General features: G+C 33.5%; 1 protein-coding gene across 1 annotated transcript in view; it reads left to right on the forward strand.

Annotated features, from left to right (window-relative positions):
* LOC118203012 (uncharacterized) overlaps positions 1-18931 on the forward strand; it is a 130190-nt gene extending 111259 nt beyond the window's left edge. The window contains exons 21-22 of the mRNA XM_085825422.1: positions 691-3007; positions 17036-18931. Coding sequence (XP_085681548.1) covers positions 691-3007; positions 17036-17319 — 2601 coding nt within the window. The 3' untranslated portion in view covers positions 17320-18931. The remainder of the gene's footprint in view (positions 1-690; positions 3008-17035) is intronic.
* Positions 18932-19052: the final 121 nt, after the last annotated feature.

The following is a 19052-nucleotide window of genomic DNA, read 5'->3' on the forward strand; positions in this document are numbered from 1 at the left end:
TTCATGCTGAAGGGGAAATACGTCAGAGTTCGTTATTGCGAGGCAGGTGAAGTCGTGTCCGCCTTTGAAAAAAATTGCAGAAAAGGCAGGGGTGGGGAGAGGATGGGTCCTGGAAGATTCATCGAATGGCAGAGAAGAGAGACTATTCAAACTGATGAGAATGTTGATTTGAAAGGGGGAAGAATGTTATTGTTCTGAGATCTCGTTTAGGGTGAATAAGGCATGTAGGTCCGTTCAAGGGAAAGAATGTAAACAAAATAACGTTCGCAAAAAGCAACTGAGTGGTCTTTTGTGTGCGAACAGCACCAGTCTATGCACAATGACGAGGCTATCCAAACTATGTACAATGACCATCATAGGAAATATTTTATTTTTAGTGCACCTAAACGCCGCATGGGTAAAAACGCCGCACCCGCTGAAAATTTAAGTTTTAAACACGTAAACGCCGCGGCGTTTCTTCCGGAAATTACGGTATATATATATATATATACATGTTCATAATCTCGACCCAAAATCCGCGTAAAAAATTTCATTCATACGTGAAAGTGTATTCACACCACATGCTCGTTAAAGAAAATATTTCAACTAGGTTATTTGTTATACACTGGTTACATTGGTTTGGAAAAGAATTCATTTAGTAATTTATTGACATAATTTTTGCTCCTTTGCATAAAATTTATCTTATTTTAGGTACGATGTGGAGGAAAAGGTCCATCATATGGAAGAAAAAAGCGAGATCTGAAAGAAGAAGAAGAAATATCTTTAACTTTCAACAATATATCAAATCCTTCTCTTTTAGACGATGAAGATGTTTACTTTGATCATGATAATGTCGATTCAATTCGAGCTGTTGTTCAAGATGATTCCCCATCCATCGTCTTCTCACCATCTGAACAATTACATAACAAAGGAAAAGAAATATATAAGTCAGAAAAGTATCAGTATACATTAGATGAAGAACAAGGAAGTCCCACTACCACTTTCCCTACAAGGGTTTATGGAATTTATAGAAACATTGCAGAATTCGAAAATAATTCCAATGGTGACAAAGGTACTGAAGTTGATCGTCATTCGGAAACAAAGGAAACTGACTCTGAAGAATACAGTTTGTATCAAAGTTCTTCAACTGAACGGGAAGGAATCCAGCATGAAACAACGCCACTGATGAAAAGTGATAATACAGAAAAACTAACAAATAGACAACATATTGATAAATCAGAAAATATACCAGTTTTGAAAGAACACTTAATGTCAAAATCGTATCAAAATGAGAACGCATTCGAGCTGGATACAATCTCAGAAGATTCTGCCACTTACGCAGAAATATCCATGGGAACTAGCAGCTCCAGTTTTGATGAAAATAAACGCACACAGAGCACTAATTATGTTACAGGTACAACGACAGATACAACGGAATCCTTATCTACGGAAACAGAGAAACAGTCTGATTCTTCGACTTCTCAAATTCAGATATTTGACAATCCAGTCAAAGAAACTTACACAAGTAAATCAGAAAACAATACACCTACAAAACAGGCAGCAATTCAAAAGCCTACTCTTTCATCTAGTTTCAGTAGAAAATTTGCTTTCATTCACAATGAAGATATAATTAACAGCACTAATGGGTATACGACTCCTTTTCCTTCTAATGACCAGACAACAACAGAAAATAACCTTTCACCTAATATAAATAAAACTCAGTATCATTCAAATCAAAATGAGAAAGGATCTTTTCTTAGACCAGATTTGAAAAGTTTCAGTGAATTTCATTCGTCAAGAACATCTCAGAATCGAGCCCCTCCATTCTACGTTAACGAAAGATGGCCAGAAGTACGAAATAAAGATCCATTTTCATCAGTACGAAATCCATATTCTGCTCCAAATTATAGAAATGAAGGTTATGATGGAACGCTACAAAGAAACAAAGGCCAGGATTCGCCTAACCATCAGGATAGAGACAGAATTCAACCTCTCCCTATGAACCCTCAAAGACTAGTCGACAATTCTAATCCGCGAAGACCATGGGATGCACCAAGGCCGGTTCCTAGCCATTCTCATGTTTATCCACCACTGCAATCTCAACCATTAGAAATCCACGAAGTTTCTAACCCCTGGGATGGCAGTAAAATTCGCGAATCTTCCAACAGACCAATATCTGGTCCTCATTACAATATTTATAAATCACCAGCTGTAGAAAACGCAGAACCGCGAGTTGTTACAACGCCACAGAGTTTGCAAGACAGACCACGAGAGCGAAAAAACGGAAATATGAATATGTGGGGTTCTAACGGACAACACTCTCCCTCCATACAGATTCAACGTCCTTTCGAAATTCTAGATCACCCAAATCAGAGACACGATAGGCATCCTAGTTACCCTTCTATTAATACACAAAATAATCATCCAAGACCAGTTGAAATACCAAATAATCAAGATGCTATGTACCAAGGTAATCGGTATGATTATAACAGACCTAATATACCTCATCCTAGACCAATAGAACTTCCTAATCAGCCTAATGTTCCCCCAAATTGGAATATCAATCATAACAGAATGAACAGCATGCCAACCACACCAATAGTAAATGCTGATCAAAGCGTTAAAATATGGAGTAATAACAATCCACTTCAAAATACCAGACCTCCAATTGGTAACCACAATGGACCAGAAGAAATTAAATCATCTCACAGACAGACGTATCCTCAAATTCCTCCCATGCAGAATCCTCCAAGAACAGACAACAGCTGGGGATCCCATGTAAACAGACAGAGCAATTCGAATTCTGCTCCAGGCCGAAATAATTTTTATGCTTCCCAGCCACAATATCGACCAAGTGAGGTTGTTGCTACAACACAAAAGTCTGTTCCAGAGGAAGTTCCATTATCCTTAGCTATATTGGTGGGAGAAGATGGCAAAAGTCAAAATTCTGCAAACCAGAAACCGAAGCAACAATGGAGACCACCTACACAGTTCAACAGAGGACTTCAAAGGCATAATATCATTAACAGTAAGTATGCTTTTAAAGATACAAATAATAACTTTTCAACCTGTATGTTATAACAGAATAGATAATATGTTTACTTACTACCAATATGCATCATCAGCCCAAACGTAAAAATATGCAGTAACAATAATTAACTACCAAATACCAAACCTCCAGTTCAGAATAACATTGACCAAGAAAAAATTAGTCATCTCATAGATAATAAGAGCTAAGATTATAAATAAAAATTCGTAACACAAAATTAAATTTTTTTAACATAAAATTTACATTATTACAAAGATATATAGATAATAACCATGGTAATCAAAAGTAAAATTACATTTGAGAATATGTTTTTGATAACGTTACCTTCATGGCATAGCAACCGTATCTGTTGTGTCCAGCTGTGGTTGCTATGCTAGTATTCAAAATACTGTACTGAAATTTCAAAGCGCAGCTCAATATAACAAGAGTAATACTACGATATAATGTATTACTCAATGATAAAACTACGAAAACGTTCCTAGCAAAAGTTCTGTGAATGAATTAATTAAAGAGCTTTAGTTTTTACGTTGCAGTTTAAACTAGATTTTGCAAAACTACTAATACTGGATATAACAACAAAGTTTAGTTTCGCAAACAATGTAGAACTTTACAGCAAAGACGATATGAAATACTTCCAGCAGTAACATTTAAAGTATTCAGTAAGCGATGAAGATATGAAAAAATATTAATGAGGAATGATTCATGAAATGAAGCTCACAGTTGTTGTGTTTCTAGTTTTCCGAAAAAAGAAAAAGGGAAAAAATTGAGAATGCACAGAGTTAGAAAAGTCAAATATTTTTTAATATTTTTATTTCAGCGAGTTCCCAGTGCATAAGAACACAACTTTCGCTAAAACTCGTTTCTATGCCATTCGTTCGGAAGTTCGATCTGGATTTAGTTTCAAAGAACAGGCTAGCTGCATGGTTTGTTGTCATTGTTTTTACATGTCTAACGTAAATACGAACCAATTTCCCTTTGGAAAGTTCTTCCACAAATGCATTTTTTCCCTAGGTGGATAGCTCATGCCTGCTTTGCCATATTCGAATAACCTAATCTAACCTAACAAGAGAAATGCAAATCATCAAAGTTATTATGCAAATTTCCACATTACAGTTACGTACTTCAACATGCGTTTCATCCTTAAAATAAAGCAAAATACTACATAACAGATAATGAACATATTAGTCATCATTATTCAGCGATAAGTAAAGCAATAGTGATAAGCATTTTATGGGAATCACTAATATATGCCATTTCAATTAACCGACCTGTGACTTTAGATAGTCCCATAATCAAATATCGCGGTATTTTATTTATCTAAAGATTCGTGTGTTTACTTATACTATAAGTGACAACTTAGTACTCAATTTAGCCAAACGCTGAGGGTAAATAGAAGCATGGAATTATGCTTCTTCTTGTATGTGTGTCGCAAAATCTAACACCTGACTTTTTTTCATGTGAGAATTTAGCGTTGTTTTGCAACAAATCTCCACCTTTTGAAATAAAGTTCATAAACTGTCATCTATATTAAAAATTCTATAACACAACACCATTTGGTGGACATAAAACATCTCATATTGATTTCAATAATTTTACATATTTCTAGGCTTATTGCGTTACGGTAAACTCACTGAAGTACTGATGTTTAAAAAATTTTCGAGATTATGAAGATTTTCCTTATGAGAAGTGTGAAGAGTCAGCACGACCCTAACTAAGATTCGAGTTATAGGCCTTCCAACTGCTCGTATCTGGATAACGTGCATCCAAGCACACGCATGGAGAAATGTGATAGTTCCACATAAAGTTTATAGACGTTTGGAAAACTTTATGTATACAAGAAATGATTTTTTGATTCATACATTCACTAAAAAAAGGGGGGAAGTCAACAATCAAATTAATCTTAAGGAACTTTAGAGTTCAGAAAAATACTTGTTTGAATTTTCTGATGTTAATATGGTCGCAAAGCGGAAGCTGTCTGCCCATCCGCGGCCGAAATTTTCAATACCCGAGTTAAACTGTACCCGAGATGTCACAACCACAATTGCAAGACTGAGAACGGGGCACCTGAGGGACATGAAAATCCTGCCTTATGGCACCAGGTTATACATGGAGTGTATGCACTATCCGAACACACAGATATACCCCGGACATCTCCTGGCCTGTACTGCCATCGAAGCGGCCTTCTTCCAAATTGACAAATTCCTTCAAGGCCTTCTTCCAAATTCCAAATTGTCTCTGGTCCAGCTTTCTGGCTGGACCAGAGACATTCTTTTCACGGACAGAATTGAGGACGTGACCAGGGCAACGCTTTATGCCTTAGGCCCTATTTGACTTTCTGTCCATACTTCTTCCTATATTGTTTTTCTCTCCCTCTCCTTAGCACTCGCTTTGGACATAACAACACAACTTATTATTTGAAACCAAAAAAAAAAAAAAAAAGATAGAAATCGACTTATTTCCATACCTATATTGAGAAAAAAAAAAAAATATTTTTTTTATTAATTAACATACCTGCATATTATTTGATCACAAAACTCAGCCTTTTGCTTCATGTGACAGATGAGGAAAAGGAAATCAGATATATAACAAAGAATTGTGTTCAAATGAAAATTTCTTGCTAATGATATACAGTCTTTGATTTAAACTAAACTTTTTTACGCTTTAATATCTTCTGAATCTCTAAGAAATAAAGAAATTTTTTGACTAAGCGATAATTCTAAACCATGATTTACCATAACTTCATTCATTCAGTAGAACTTAATGGTTAAAGTTTTTTTATCTAAGCATTTTCATTCATGTACACTGCGAAAAAAAAAAAGGACAGTTCTATATATCCCGTTCTACTGGGCCGATTGACGAAATTCAAACGGCGTTTTTCATGACTCGAAACGCGACTTGCGATATATATAAGATTTATGTATAGCATTGTTCTAATATAGGTATTTTGAAACAAAATCGGACCTCTCTGAAATGGCATGCCCCCCTTTTTTCCCCCTCATATCCCGATTTTACGACTCAAATTATGCATAAATATTAAGTTTTGTAAAATATGGTATGCTGCGAAATTTACGAAGAAATTCAAAAATTTATCTTTGGCACATACTTTTCAGTTTGCGCCAAGTATAAGTTCACTTGGCGAACTTCTCAATAGCAACCTATTTTCCTTTCCTTTTTACTTTCTTGTACGAAGTAAAAAGGAAGTATTGTAATCGCGAAAAGTTTCAGGCAGCATATTTCAATGAAAATATCCATTTTGACCGCTATCGAATGCAATTTAAAGATGTTTTTGCGTGATATCTATACGTAAGGACAGAATAAAAGACTCGTTTCCTCCAAAAAGAATATAAAACTGCTTTAAAATTAATTCTGAAGAGAATTTTTCGTGGCGTCTGTACGAACGTATGTACGTACGTACGTATCTCGCATAACTCAAAAACGAGTAGCCTCAGAACGTTGAAATTTGGTATATAGGAGACTTCTAAAACATGTAGGTGTTCACCTCGTATTTTGGTTGCAATCGGCCGCACCAAACGTATATAAGTATATTTATATATATATCCACTCTGTTACTCGACTCAGTAATCTCAGTTTCTTTACTCGTATATGTTTGTAAATTGTACATTTTTTGCTTTAAAAATGATTGAATTATGTTGTTTTTATCTTCCGGTTAAGGTTTTTATGCCTTTACTAAATCTGTATGCAATATTTTTAAAATTATCAACAATTTTAAAGTGCCGGTAAGCCTTTTTTTTTTTTTTTTTATGGCGGCCATTAATTGTTTACATTTGAAACAGCAGACTAGTGGATTTGTTGCCAATCTAGAGAAACTTAGCTTCGCAACAACAAAGATAACGCATTCATTTATTATTGCCAATTAAATCATGCCTAATTCTTTCTGGAATTTTTTCGAGGAAATAAGTGTTTGAGATTTGCCTCGTAATTTTTAATATAGATATTTTGTTTCTATGTATTTTTGCCTTCTCGCGAAGTGAGAACTGAATTAATTGAATGAGAAATACTCAATCGTCTGTGAAAAACTGTTTCTTTTTTGTTTTGTTTGCTTACTTCCTTTTATACATTATTCTAGCTTTATTATAGTATTTGAATAGAACATGTGGCAACGATTAGATAATTCTATTCTTTAAATGATATAAATTTTGTACATTATGAGTTATAATATGAATGAAATATAATACTGTTAAGTAAACCTAGCACCAGAATGTCGCTATGGTAAACAAAGTGAATTTTAAAGAATGCATTTATTCTATTGTGGTTTATGCGCTGTCGGCGAAGTAGGTTTAATTCAATCTAATAAGTTTAAATAAAATGCAAGAAAAAATGTGTATAATTTAATATTCCATACAAGGAAGTCATGTGGTGTACACATCAGATTTTTTAGTATCTGTGTCAAAAATCTTTGCAAGATAATCATGAAGACACGATTATTAGAGATTTTTTAATGGATTAATTAAATTAGGACCTTAAAGATTAACTCTCTTACATATCACAGCTTTTGGATGGATATTAATTTATTTTATAATGAGAAAATATTCTTTTGACAATAATTTTTAGTGCACAGAATATCCTTCCATACACTGATTGTTTTTCTTAACTTACATTCCATTAATTTTGAGAAATTTTATACCCATAGATTTCTTTCCAACAAAGTTTCAAGAAATACGTATTGTTTCCCTAAATTTTAAAGCAAATATTTCTATGAACTCTTTTGGCATATTGATTTATTCGATTTAATTGAAGTTTTCAAATATAATATCCTCCCTTTGACATTCAAGAAGTTTTTACGCATAAGTTCATGTTTTTAGTGACACAAGCATATATACAAGTACAAAACTCAGGCATGTTGAAGTCATAGTTTTAACATTTCAGAATGCAATGAAGAAGGATATACCATTAAAAACACTTGAAATATGAGGAGAAAAAAAAAAAAATGAAAAGCTAGTTGCAACATTTTACACTTTTCATGTTCTTGACAAATCAGAAATTGTAATCAAATTTTAGTATAAAATAGAATATTTACTTGTATAATGTATGATTTATTAAAAAGTAAGTCTTCCATTACAATTCTGATTTTTTCTGTTTCTAATTCAGTAATGTAAAATAATAATGAGCAAATCTATTTGACTTTCATTAGTTTAACTCACCACAAACCACAAGACTGTCTGACAAACGTTGTAAAAAAAAATTATCTTCATTCAGAAGCCTGCAGTCACACATATCTGGTATCTGACAATGATTCATCACTCGCAAGATTTTTTCATAAAGTGCTCTTTTCAAACATACTTCACATCCTGTTAAGAGCGTTGTGTCAACTGACAGCCATCTACAGAAATGTAGGGGAAAGAAGACCAAAGTGTATCATTTGAACATGTCATAAGCATTTATGGCCAAGTTTGGGCTTTGTGTATATATGTCTTAAACATTTTTGAGAAATTTCAATTTGTGTAAACATGTCTTAAGCAGTTTTAAAGGAAGCTCTGAAAACATTTAAACACATCTTAAGCAGTTAAAGAGTTGATCTAGGGCCATAGAAAGTAGGACAGGAAAAATTTAAATGTTCCACATCTTGATGTTTTTTTTTTTTTTTTTTTTTTTTTTTTTTGAAACAATCACATAATTTACTTGAACTTAGACTGAAATGAAAATAACTTGCAACTTTACCATGAGCAGATAAAAACTGAGATTCTTTCAAATTTGCAAGAAAAAAAGATCTGGAATTCTATCTATAATTGTAATGTAATGTTTATGCCTCAGTTACATTTATGCCACAGTTGTAAGTTTACCTTCCTGTCCAGGGATTGTACTGCCCGGGACGTGCAGTCCTTGGGAAGGGTGCAGTGTTACGAATTTGGTATTTAAAAAGCTAATGTTAGTTCAATTATAAATTAAATGGTTTTATTTCTCGCGCAGTGCAGCACGTGACGAATATTAAAAGAAAGCTAAGCCGGAAAATTGAAAATACAAGAGCGCGTGCATTAAATAAATAAATATCTCTTTTTGATTTCGAGAAAGTACTGGAAAATTCTAGCGCGTGATTTTAAAATCTTATAAAAGGAGGAAAACATCTCAGTTCGTAGTAGTTGCTTGCTTAGTTTGTTGTTGTTTAGAAAACTGCTCTTGTTGATTGTAGCGAATTCGCGGATTAGCGTTCTTTAGCTGTTTTGAATTACGTTCTATTGGATATTTGAGTAGTTAAAAGATAACTACTGTGAGATATTGTAATACTGCATGATAATTTGAGAAAATTTAAGCATTTTTGTTGTGATAATAATAAATTTTTGTTCATTTTTCATCGGACTTGTGCATTCATTTCATAACGAACCCGTACGCACGCAACAATTTTTGGTGTCAGAAGTGGGATTTGAATGCCAATAACAAGAGGGATGGAAGAACAATTGAGACAGCTCATTACTGCTTTTGCTGCTTTCCAAGAAAAGATGGAAGCTGGCCAAACATCTTTTAAAGAAGAAATTAAAGAGAAAATGGATGCTGGTCAAAGGTCCGTTAAAGAAGAAATGAAATTGGGCCAGGAATCCGTTAAGGAAGAGATGAAATCTCTTAAAAATGAGATGAAAGCAGGTCAGGACGAAATGAAAAGAGAAATTACCTGCGTAATAGAAAATAAATTTGAGGCTATGGAAGGCAGAATAGACGCGGTTGAAACTAAAGTTGGACATATAGAAGAGAGAGTTTCTGCCGTCGAACAACAAATTGATGATAGGGTTTCTGCTGCCGTCGCCAAAGAAGTTGACAGCCTAAAGAAGTGCATAGCGACGGTAGGAAACAATTCTGAAGGTTTCAAATTTTTATCGATGCCTGCTCGTTCCGTTCTGAAACTATCTACATATGATGGGAAGACCTCCTGGCAGGTGTATAGGACACAATTTTCTATCGTTGCGGATGCGAATGGGTGGGATTCCCAAGCTAAGGCCTGTCATCTCGCCGCTTCTCTGAGAGCAGACGCAGCGGATATCCTGCAGACGCTTCCCGAAAATCAAAGGCTAGATTTCGAAGCTCTATCCGGCGTTTTGGAGCTGCGCTTCGGCGAGAAATGTTTAAAAGACTACAGCAGGCTCCAATTAAAATCTCGTCAACAGAAGCTCACCGAAACGCTTCAGGAGCTCGCCACGGATGTTGAAAGGCTGTCACATCACGCCTTTTCAGAGTGCCCGACAGAAACAAGGGAAATCCTGTCCCTGCAATATTTCATCGATGGCATCCGGGACCCTGAAATACAGAAAGCACTGCGAATGACGGATGTTAAAGATTTGAAAAGCGCTTTAGTGTACGCCATGATATTCGAGGCAGCCCAGCAAGCCACTCGTAGAGATTTCTACCCAGTCAGAGCTGTGCGAGTTCACGAGCCAGTGGATCAATTGATGGGTCGTTTAGATGATTTATCCAGACAAGTCGATGCTTTGATACGGAGTAGCAGTGAGAACAAAGTGGCTGTAAGGTGTTGGAGATGTGGTTCTGAAGGTCACCTACGACGGCATTGCAGAACACCCCAGGGCACGGATAATAAAACGGATGAGTTGACAAGACCAGTGAATGCTTTACGACGGAACAGTGGTGAAACGAAACCGACCCTAAAGTGCTGGAATTGCGGTGTTGAAGGCCACCTACGAAGGAACTGCAGAACTCCCCAGAGCACGGAAAACAAGGCATACGATTTAAACAGACAATTAAATGCCACGGGAAGGAAAAGGACTGACAAGAAACCAAAGTGCTGGAACTGTGGAGCTGAAGGCCACGTACGAAAGAATTGCAGAACACCCCAGGGTACGAAAATTGAGACAATTTCTGAGCAACGACGCAGGAAACAAATTAATGACCATATCAAAGAACGGAGGTTGCCAGATAATGAAAAACCCTGTTTTAAAGCGCTTAAGATCTCTATAGTGAGTGGCAACAATAACGGACTGTCCATCAATGGGAATATCGATGGAGTTCCTTGCAATATGATCATTGACACAGGAGCTAATGTTACCATCCTTAGGAAAGATTTAGCTGAACAGTTTAAAGATAAACTTATTTGGACGCCATCCTGTGTTACCCTTCAGACTGCGTCTGGTGACAAGATCGACATAACTGGGAAGTTAAACGTAAACATCACGTTTGGAAGTGCCGCCTACCATCACACGGCATATGTGGCGGATATTACAGATCCATGCATACTCGGATTGGACTTTTTAAGGAAATACAATTTTTCCTTAGATTTCAAAAACAATAAGCTGCTTTCAGCATCTGATGGCATGACTATCCATTCTCAAAAGGGATCCTCGCCTGGAAATGTCGACGCCTTGTCCGAAAGATCGAGCTCGGGAAGCTGCCGAAATCATACCAGGGTCGAAAAGAAACTCAAGACTACCAGCTATTCTCCATCCCAGAAGCTTTTCGGTCGAGACCTTCGTCTGCCTTGTGACCGCCTGTTTAGTCGCCCTACGGATGCGCCCTCATCGCCTGAGGAACACATCCAAAATGCCCAGGCCCGGTTTGAGGGGATGCACCGTTCTGCACGAAAGCGAGTCAACTTGGCGACGGAGAAAATGAAGACCAGATGCGACACAAGAGCTACTAGACAGAGATCCAACAAAGGAGACAAGGTGTGGTTGTGGAACCCGATTCAACGAAAAGAACTCAGTCCTAAATTACAGTCACCCTCGGATGGTCCATATATAGTCCTGAACAGACTTAATGACGTCATGATCCGTAAGTCTTCGAACTCTAAACCTAAAGTCGTTCATTACGACAGGTTAGCTCATTACTATGGCCATAGTACGTAATGTAAATAATTGTAAATAGTATAAGACCATGGTCCTTTTTGTTTTCAAATGTGTATTTGATTTGTATTTAGTATTTGATATGCATTTAGCATTTGATTTGTTTAAGTTAGTTATTGCATTTAGTGTTCATGTTGTTTGATATTGTAATGTAATGTTTATGCCTCAGTTACATTTATGCCACAGTTGTAAGTTTACCTTCCTGTCCAGGGATTGTACTGCCCGGGACGTGCAGTCCTTGGGAAGGGTGCAGTGTTACGAATTTGGTATTTAAAAAGCTAATGTTAGTTCAATTATAAATTAAATGATTTTATTTCTCGCGCAGTGCAGCACGTGACGAATATTAAAAGAAAGCTAAGCCGGAAAATTGAAAATACAAGAGCGCGTGCATTAAATAAATAAATATCTCTTTTTGATTTCGAGAAAGTACTGGAAAATTCTAGCGCGTGATTTTAAAATCTTATAAAAGGAGGAAAACATCTCAGTTCGTAGTAGTTGCTTGCTTAGTTTGTTGTTGTTTAGAAAACTGCTCTTGTTGATTGTAGCGAATTCGCGGATTAGCGTTCTTTAGCTGTTTTGAATTACGTTCTATTGGATATTTGAGTAGTTAAAAGATAACTACTGTGAGATATTGTAATATTGCATGATAATTTGAGAAAATTTAAGCATTTTTGTTGTGATAATAATAAATTTTTGTTCATTTTTCATCGGACTTGTGCATTCATTTCATAACGAACCCGTACGCATGCAACAATACTGTTAAGTGAATCTAGCGCCAGAGTGTCACTATGGTAAACAAATACTAGAGTGAATTTTAAAGAATGCATTTATTCTATTGTGGTTTATGCGCTGTCGGGGAAGTAGATTTAATTCAATCCAATAAGTTTAAATGAAATGCAAGAAAAAATGCGTATAATTTAATATTCCGTATAAGGAAGTCATGTGTTGTATACATCAGATTTTTTTCACTGTAAACGAGCAGGGGGAAAAAGTCATCGTTCATTATTTCAAATAATTTTAAGAAAGTGCGTAAGCACCATTTGACGTTATTATCGCTTAAAACAAATGTGCCAAATTTCAAAATGCGCCAATATGTAAATTTACATATATTCTAGGAAATTTTGAATAAGAAAACTCTTTTTTGCAGGTATGGTTAGAAATACGTTTACTTTAAGATGATGGTAAATCTTTTATAGGTTAATTCAAAACAATTTATAAAAATTACTTAAAAATAAATCATCAAAAATGGGTGAATTTTATTTGGAATGAACCTAAACTTCAAATTCTGGAAGAAAGAATCAAGTTAATAAAAAAATCTGATGTGTACACCACATGACTTCTTTGTACGGAATATTAAATTATACGCATTTTTTCTTGCATTTCATTTAAACTTAATGGATTGAATTAAATCTACTTCGCCGACAACGCATAAACCACAATAGAATAAATGCATTCTTTAAAATTCACTCTAATATTTGTTTACCATAACGACATTCTGGCGCTAGATTCATTTAACAGTATTATATTTCGTTCATATTATAACTCATAATGCACAAAATTTATATCATTTAAAGAATAGAATTATCTAATCGTTGCCACATGTTCTATTCAAATACTACAATAAAGCTAGAATGATCTATAAAAGAAATTAAGCAAACAAAACAAAAAAGAAACAGTTTTTCACAGACGATTGAGTATTTCTCATTCAATTAATTCAGTTCTCACTTCGCGAGAAGGCAAAAATACATAAAAACTCAAAATATATATATTAAAAATTACGAAGTAAATTTTAATATAGGTATTTATAAATTTTAATATAGATATTCCAGAAAGGATTAAGCATGATTTAATGGGCAATAATAAATGAAGGCGTTATCTCTGTTGTTGCGAAGCTAAGTTACTCTAGATTGGCAACAAATCCACTAGTCTGCTGTTTCAAATGTAAACAATCAATGGCCGCCGTCAAAAGAAAAGGCTTAGCGGCACTTAAACAACTTTAAAATTGTTGATAATTCTAAAAATATTGCACGCAGATTTACTAAAGGCATAAAAACCTTAACCGGAAGTTAAAAACAACATAATTCAATCATTTTTAAAGTGTATAATTTACAAATATATAAGAGTTAAGAAACTGAGATCACTGAGCCGGGTAACAAAGTGGATATATATATAAATATATTTATATACGTTTGGTGCGGCCGAGTGTAACCAAAATACGAGGTGCACATCTACATGTTATAGCAGTTCTATATACAAAATTTCAACGTTCTGAGGCTACTCGTTTTTGAGCTATGCGAGATACGTACGTACATACGTTCGTACAGACGCCACGAAAAATTCTCTTCAGAATTCCTTTTAAAGCAGTTTTATAATTTTTTTGGAGGAAACGAGTCTTTTATTCTGTCCTTAGATATCACGCAAAAACATCGTTAAATTGCATTCGATAGCGGTCAAAATGGATATTTTCGTTGAAATATGCTGCCTGAAACGTTTCGCGATTACAATACTTCCTTTTTACTTCGTACAAGGAAGTAAAAAGAGATCTTAATAAATATATATCAAATTCAATTAACATTGAGGAGCTAAAATTTTGAGAGCTAATACTTTAAAAATTCTCGTGCGATTTTTACAAAACATGGCAGTTTGGCATAATTTGAGTCGTAGAATCGAAATATGGAAAAAAAATTGACGTGTCATTTCAGAAAAAAAGTCCGCTTTTGTGTCAAAATGCCTATATTAGAACAATGCTATATATAAATCTAATACATATCCTAAGTCACGATTTAGAAACATGAAAAACGCAAGTTGAATTTCGTCAATCAGTACAGTAGAATGGGAGATTCAGAACTGTCTTTGCGCAGTTTACCTATTCCCAGTTCGATATACATCAGCATCTTTATAAATCAAAGATATTTATCTGATAGTTTTCCAAAGCATGAATGAATTAACGGATTCATTGATGGAAATGTCATTTTTTACATGAAATAGGACATAATGCTGCACTTTACATCTTTAGACCACTTTATGAAATACATAAAGCTCGAAGACCTTAAAATGTTTTCAGTCGACGTTAACAACCTTAACATTTAATTAAATAACTGGATAGGCATAAAAAAAGAATTCTTGATACCACAGTTGAAGATCCAAATTAAATAATTCATATCTGTTCTTAAGCTAAAAATATGAATTTAATTTTTTTTTTTTTTTTTTTTTTTAACTTTTATGAGTTTTAAAGAAATATATGCCATTGTAAGTTCGTTGATTGAATTTTTCATTTACAGTTAGAAAAATTCTTACACTACTACAAAAGTTGATGAAATGTTGATTTAAAGCAATCAATAATTTGGGTTATAATAAAACGTCATTCAAAGTACTGTAGGAATCAAAATGAAAGATGATTTGGAAAACCGTCAAAGCTATCCCGTACGAAGCAGCGCAGTACTCTGATCAAATTAATTCGAAGACTAAGTAACTCTTAAACAGAACTTTTTACTCATAAAAAGTATATATTTATTTAGAAGCTATTAAAACAGTATTGCTGAATATAATGGCTGAATGGGAAGGAAAAAACTTTACGTTAGTTAAAGAATAGTTTTTTAATTATTATTATTTTATTTTTCTTTCTCAAAATCTATGGAAAATAAAGATTCTGAAATAAGGGCTAATAATTATTACAGGAAGAAATATTGACTTTTTGGGTGGGATGAGCAGTTTATCTTCTGAAGATAACACAATTTCATTTAGACAAATGGTCTAAAGCTAAACCTATGAATATGCGATTCTGACTATTCAATCTTCATATCCAAACTTTCTCCAATAGATTTTGGTAAGAACAAGACTATAGAATACGAAAATAAAGTATATTTTTGAAATAATAATAATAATGGCTCCAAAATAGGCCGAAAATCATTATAAAATTTTAGTAACTGAATTCATATCGAAAAGACTTGAACTATATTCTGAAGGCTACTAATAATACAACAAAACGATAAAAAATCAAATGATTTTTAATTTAAATAATTTCTTGTTTTTTATTTGATAGAACAGTAAATATCCGATCACTTTTGTGAACATTATTTTTAACAATATCATGAGATATATTATTTATATTCAATTTATAATCCATTACTTTTATGCATATAAACGTCCGATAAAGCAAATAAAAATTAAACGTCAGATGCAAAAATAATAACAAAAATAAATAAAAATGTGAAAGGTTTCAGATTTTAAATTTCGTCCAAAGGGGCTTTTTTTTAACATTTTGTCTGTTGCCTTTATTTATTAAATATCACATTCTTCGCACTTAAATAATAAAATTCAGTTCAAGAGCAATATCCCAAAATAGTTTTAAAATGAGCATATCCTTTAGAATTTCGGATACAGTCTCGCGCACTGGAGATAAAAATGTTTTTTCTGTACAACGTTGCCATTGCTCGCTTTGAAATCCTTGAGTTTGTTAATCAAAAATTCGTTAAAGCTTTACAAAATATGAAACTGATAATAAAACAAATTCCAAATTTCAAATTTGAGCTTCCACATGCCCATATTCGCAGTAGGATTACGTCATTCAAAACTCGATGGCATTATGTATCGTTGTTTTATCACAATGCGAGAAATATACATGCATTTATGGCGCTTTTTCATTATTTGATTTCTTCAAATATAATGCAGGACTCGTAACATTTGGTGGCAACAGTTTGAAGAGTGAAACGGACATTTAGAGTAAACCAATGCAATATGAAAACAATAGTCCTTCAGGGACAAAGCCCCTTTGGACTAATAATAATTTTATGCTGCAAACATTCAGATAGGTCTCTTAATAAAAGGCATCGGTGTCCAAACCACTTCTAGGAAATGCAATTATGATAAAAGAAAAAATTAATTTGTTAGTTAAAAATAATTATTAAAGTGCAACGCACATTGCTTGCCCTAAAACGTCATAGTAAATATAATTAATGTAAAAAAAATAAGGAATGAATAGAAACAATGCTTAAAACTTTCGCAAAGTTCCTCCATAAACGTAAGGCTCAGCTCTTTCCTTTTAGGAGCATTTAAATAGGCATGCATAATATTAAAAAATTCATCTGTTTATGTTTATTTTAAAATTTATAAATTTTTGTTTTTAAAATTTTAACTAATTTTTCCCTTTTATTTCTCTGTAACTGTTTTATATTTTTTTTACTAACTACTTTTCTGCTCATTTCAGCTCCACGGCCAGAAAATCTGGAAGAAGACAAAGTATGCACTTCCAAATCCACGGTTATTGCAACTGCAGTTTCCGTAACTCTTGTCTACCTTGGTGTAGTGGCAGGTGCCATAGTGGGTTACAGATGGCACAGAAAAAATAAGAGAAGAAAAGCGATGTCAACAAACCATCCTGTTCATTTTCCGCCAAATCCGACAAATGCAAATGTCACATATAGCACACCGGATGTGACGTTCAGGAATGTGTATGGAAACTTTCCAGTCAGCTCTACTTCAACAACATAATTTCTGAAGTATTGTCTCTAGTTCAGAATCTTGGAAAAATCTTCATCGAATAATCATGGGAAGAGAGATATGCAATTTAAACTCTAATAGATATTACCATATTAATATCTATTAAGTATAAACTGAGAAATTTGTGGACAGGTTCAAAAACAAACTGAAATTTAGTTACCTGTTCCACAAAATAATTGGTCATAAAAGAAGAACTTACTGAAATGAACGCTATGATATAAAATTTTAAAATCTCTCATCTGACAATGTGTAAACATGTTAGCTAGGTGTTAAAATATAGATGAGGGGGTAATATGATTCTTACCCCAGCTGATAAATCAAAAGACATACATTGTTTGCTTATGAATACATTTTTAGTTTTTAACACTAAACAATCAGCAGAATGTTCACAAGATGATGTGACCAACTGACAGGAAATGAAGAAAAGGCTCAAATTTATGAACTGCATATTTGTTGTCTTCCATGTTAAAGTCTTGCCTGTGTTTGGAAATTGGATAAAAGAACTTTTATTTAAGATAAATGACTGCTATTTACAACAGTAAATTCTCCATTCATTCTTATCCACAATGTAAATTATTATTATTCCTGAGAAATAAGCTATCTATGATATTTATACAACATAATAAATATTTAATGGCAAATACAATAAACGAAAGAATAAGGCACACAAAACATAAATCGCAAAATAATTTTGACAAAAACACACTTCTAAAGAATTAAATATAATTTTACTAAAATATTTGTTACTTCAAAAAAGTCCCTATTTCTTTATACTTTTGTTTCCAGTTCAACTTTATCCAAACAGAATTTTATTATTACACTCTTAATATACAGATAATTTCCGTTTCTTAGGAGAATCATAATCCACCAGGATTGCACATATATCCCATTTTACTAAAAAATTCATTCTAAAACAATACCAAATATTTTTTGTACTTTTGATTATTTTTTACTTGTATTTTTCTTTCACTTCTCTATCTCACATTAAACTTTTATTAGCAAATTGCACGCTTTTTTACCATTTACAGAACAGTTTTGATTTCTAATGTTGAAAAATACTAACATTTCAATTCTTTCTGATTTAAACTTTTAGAAGACAATTTCATTTACGATACGTAATTAATATAATGTTCTCCTTTTTTCCCCTTTGTTTCTTTCAACTCAAATTTTGTCCTACATTTTCTTCCTCAAAAGTCTGGAATTTAGAAATCTAATGAAGTTAAATAAAGAGTAACCAAAAGTCAGATTTCCAAAAATGTTTTTAAAATGCTGAAGACTTCTACAAAACATTTATGTATAAATATTAAAATCATTTCTGACTAGAACTCTTACTTTTTTATAATCGCACTTAATCTCCCATGTTCATATAGCAGATAAAGATGTTTTCAAGATTCTCAAATTATTTGATGCCAGATACAAAGACAAAAGACCATACTGCTGTTTTCCCATATTGGTGTCATGGCAGTTTAAGGTGTTATGGAGCTTGGGTTATTAAAAAAAAAAAAAAAAAAAAAAATACAGCTTTAGTTTATTGCATCTAATTTGCTTCTAATTGAACTTAAAACTGGAATCAAGCCTTATGTTCTTTTCTATGCTTTAATCATATACGACTGTGGTATAGCTCTCACTGAGAGGAAATTTCATTAACAGTATACGTGATAACTTTTGCTGGAATACTGGTTCTTGTAATTTCAAGTCTCAATAAAATTAGTACTGTTTATTTT

Source organism: Stegodyphus dumicola, chromosome 10 (genome assembly GCF_044657685.1).
Source record: "Stegodyphus dumicola isolate Sdum_Otavi_A_Nest chromosome 10, ASM4465768v1".
In the NCBI taxonomy this organism is placed as follows: Eukaryota; Metazoa; Arthropoda; class Arachnida; order Araneae; family Eresidae; genus Stegodyphus; species Stegodyphus dumicola.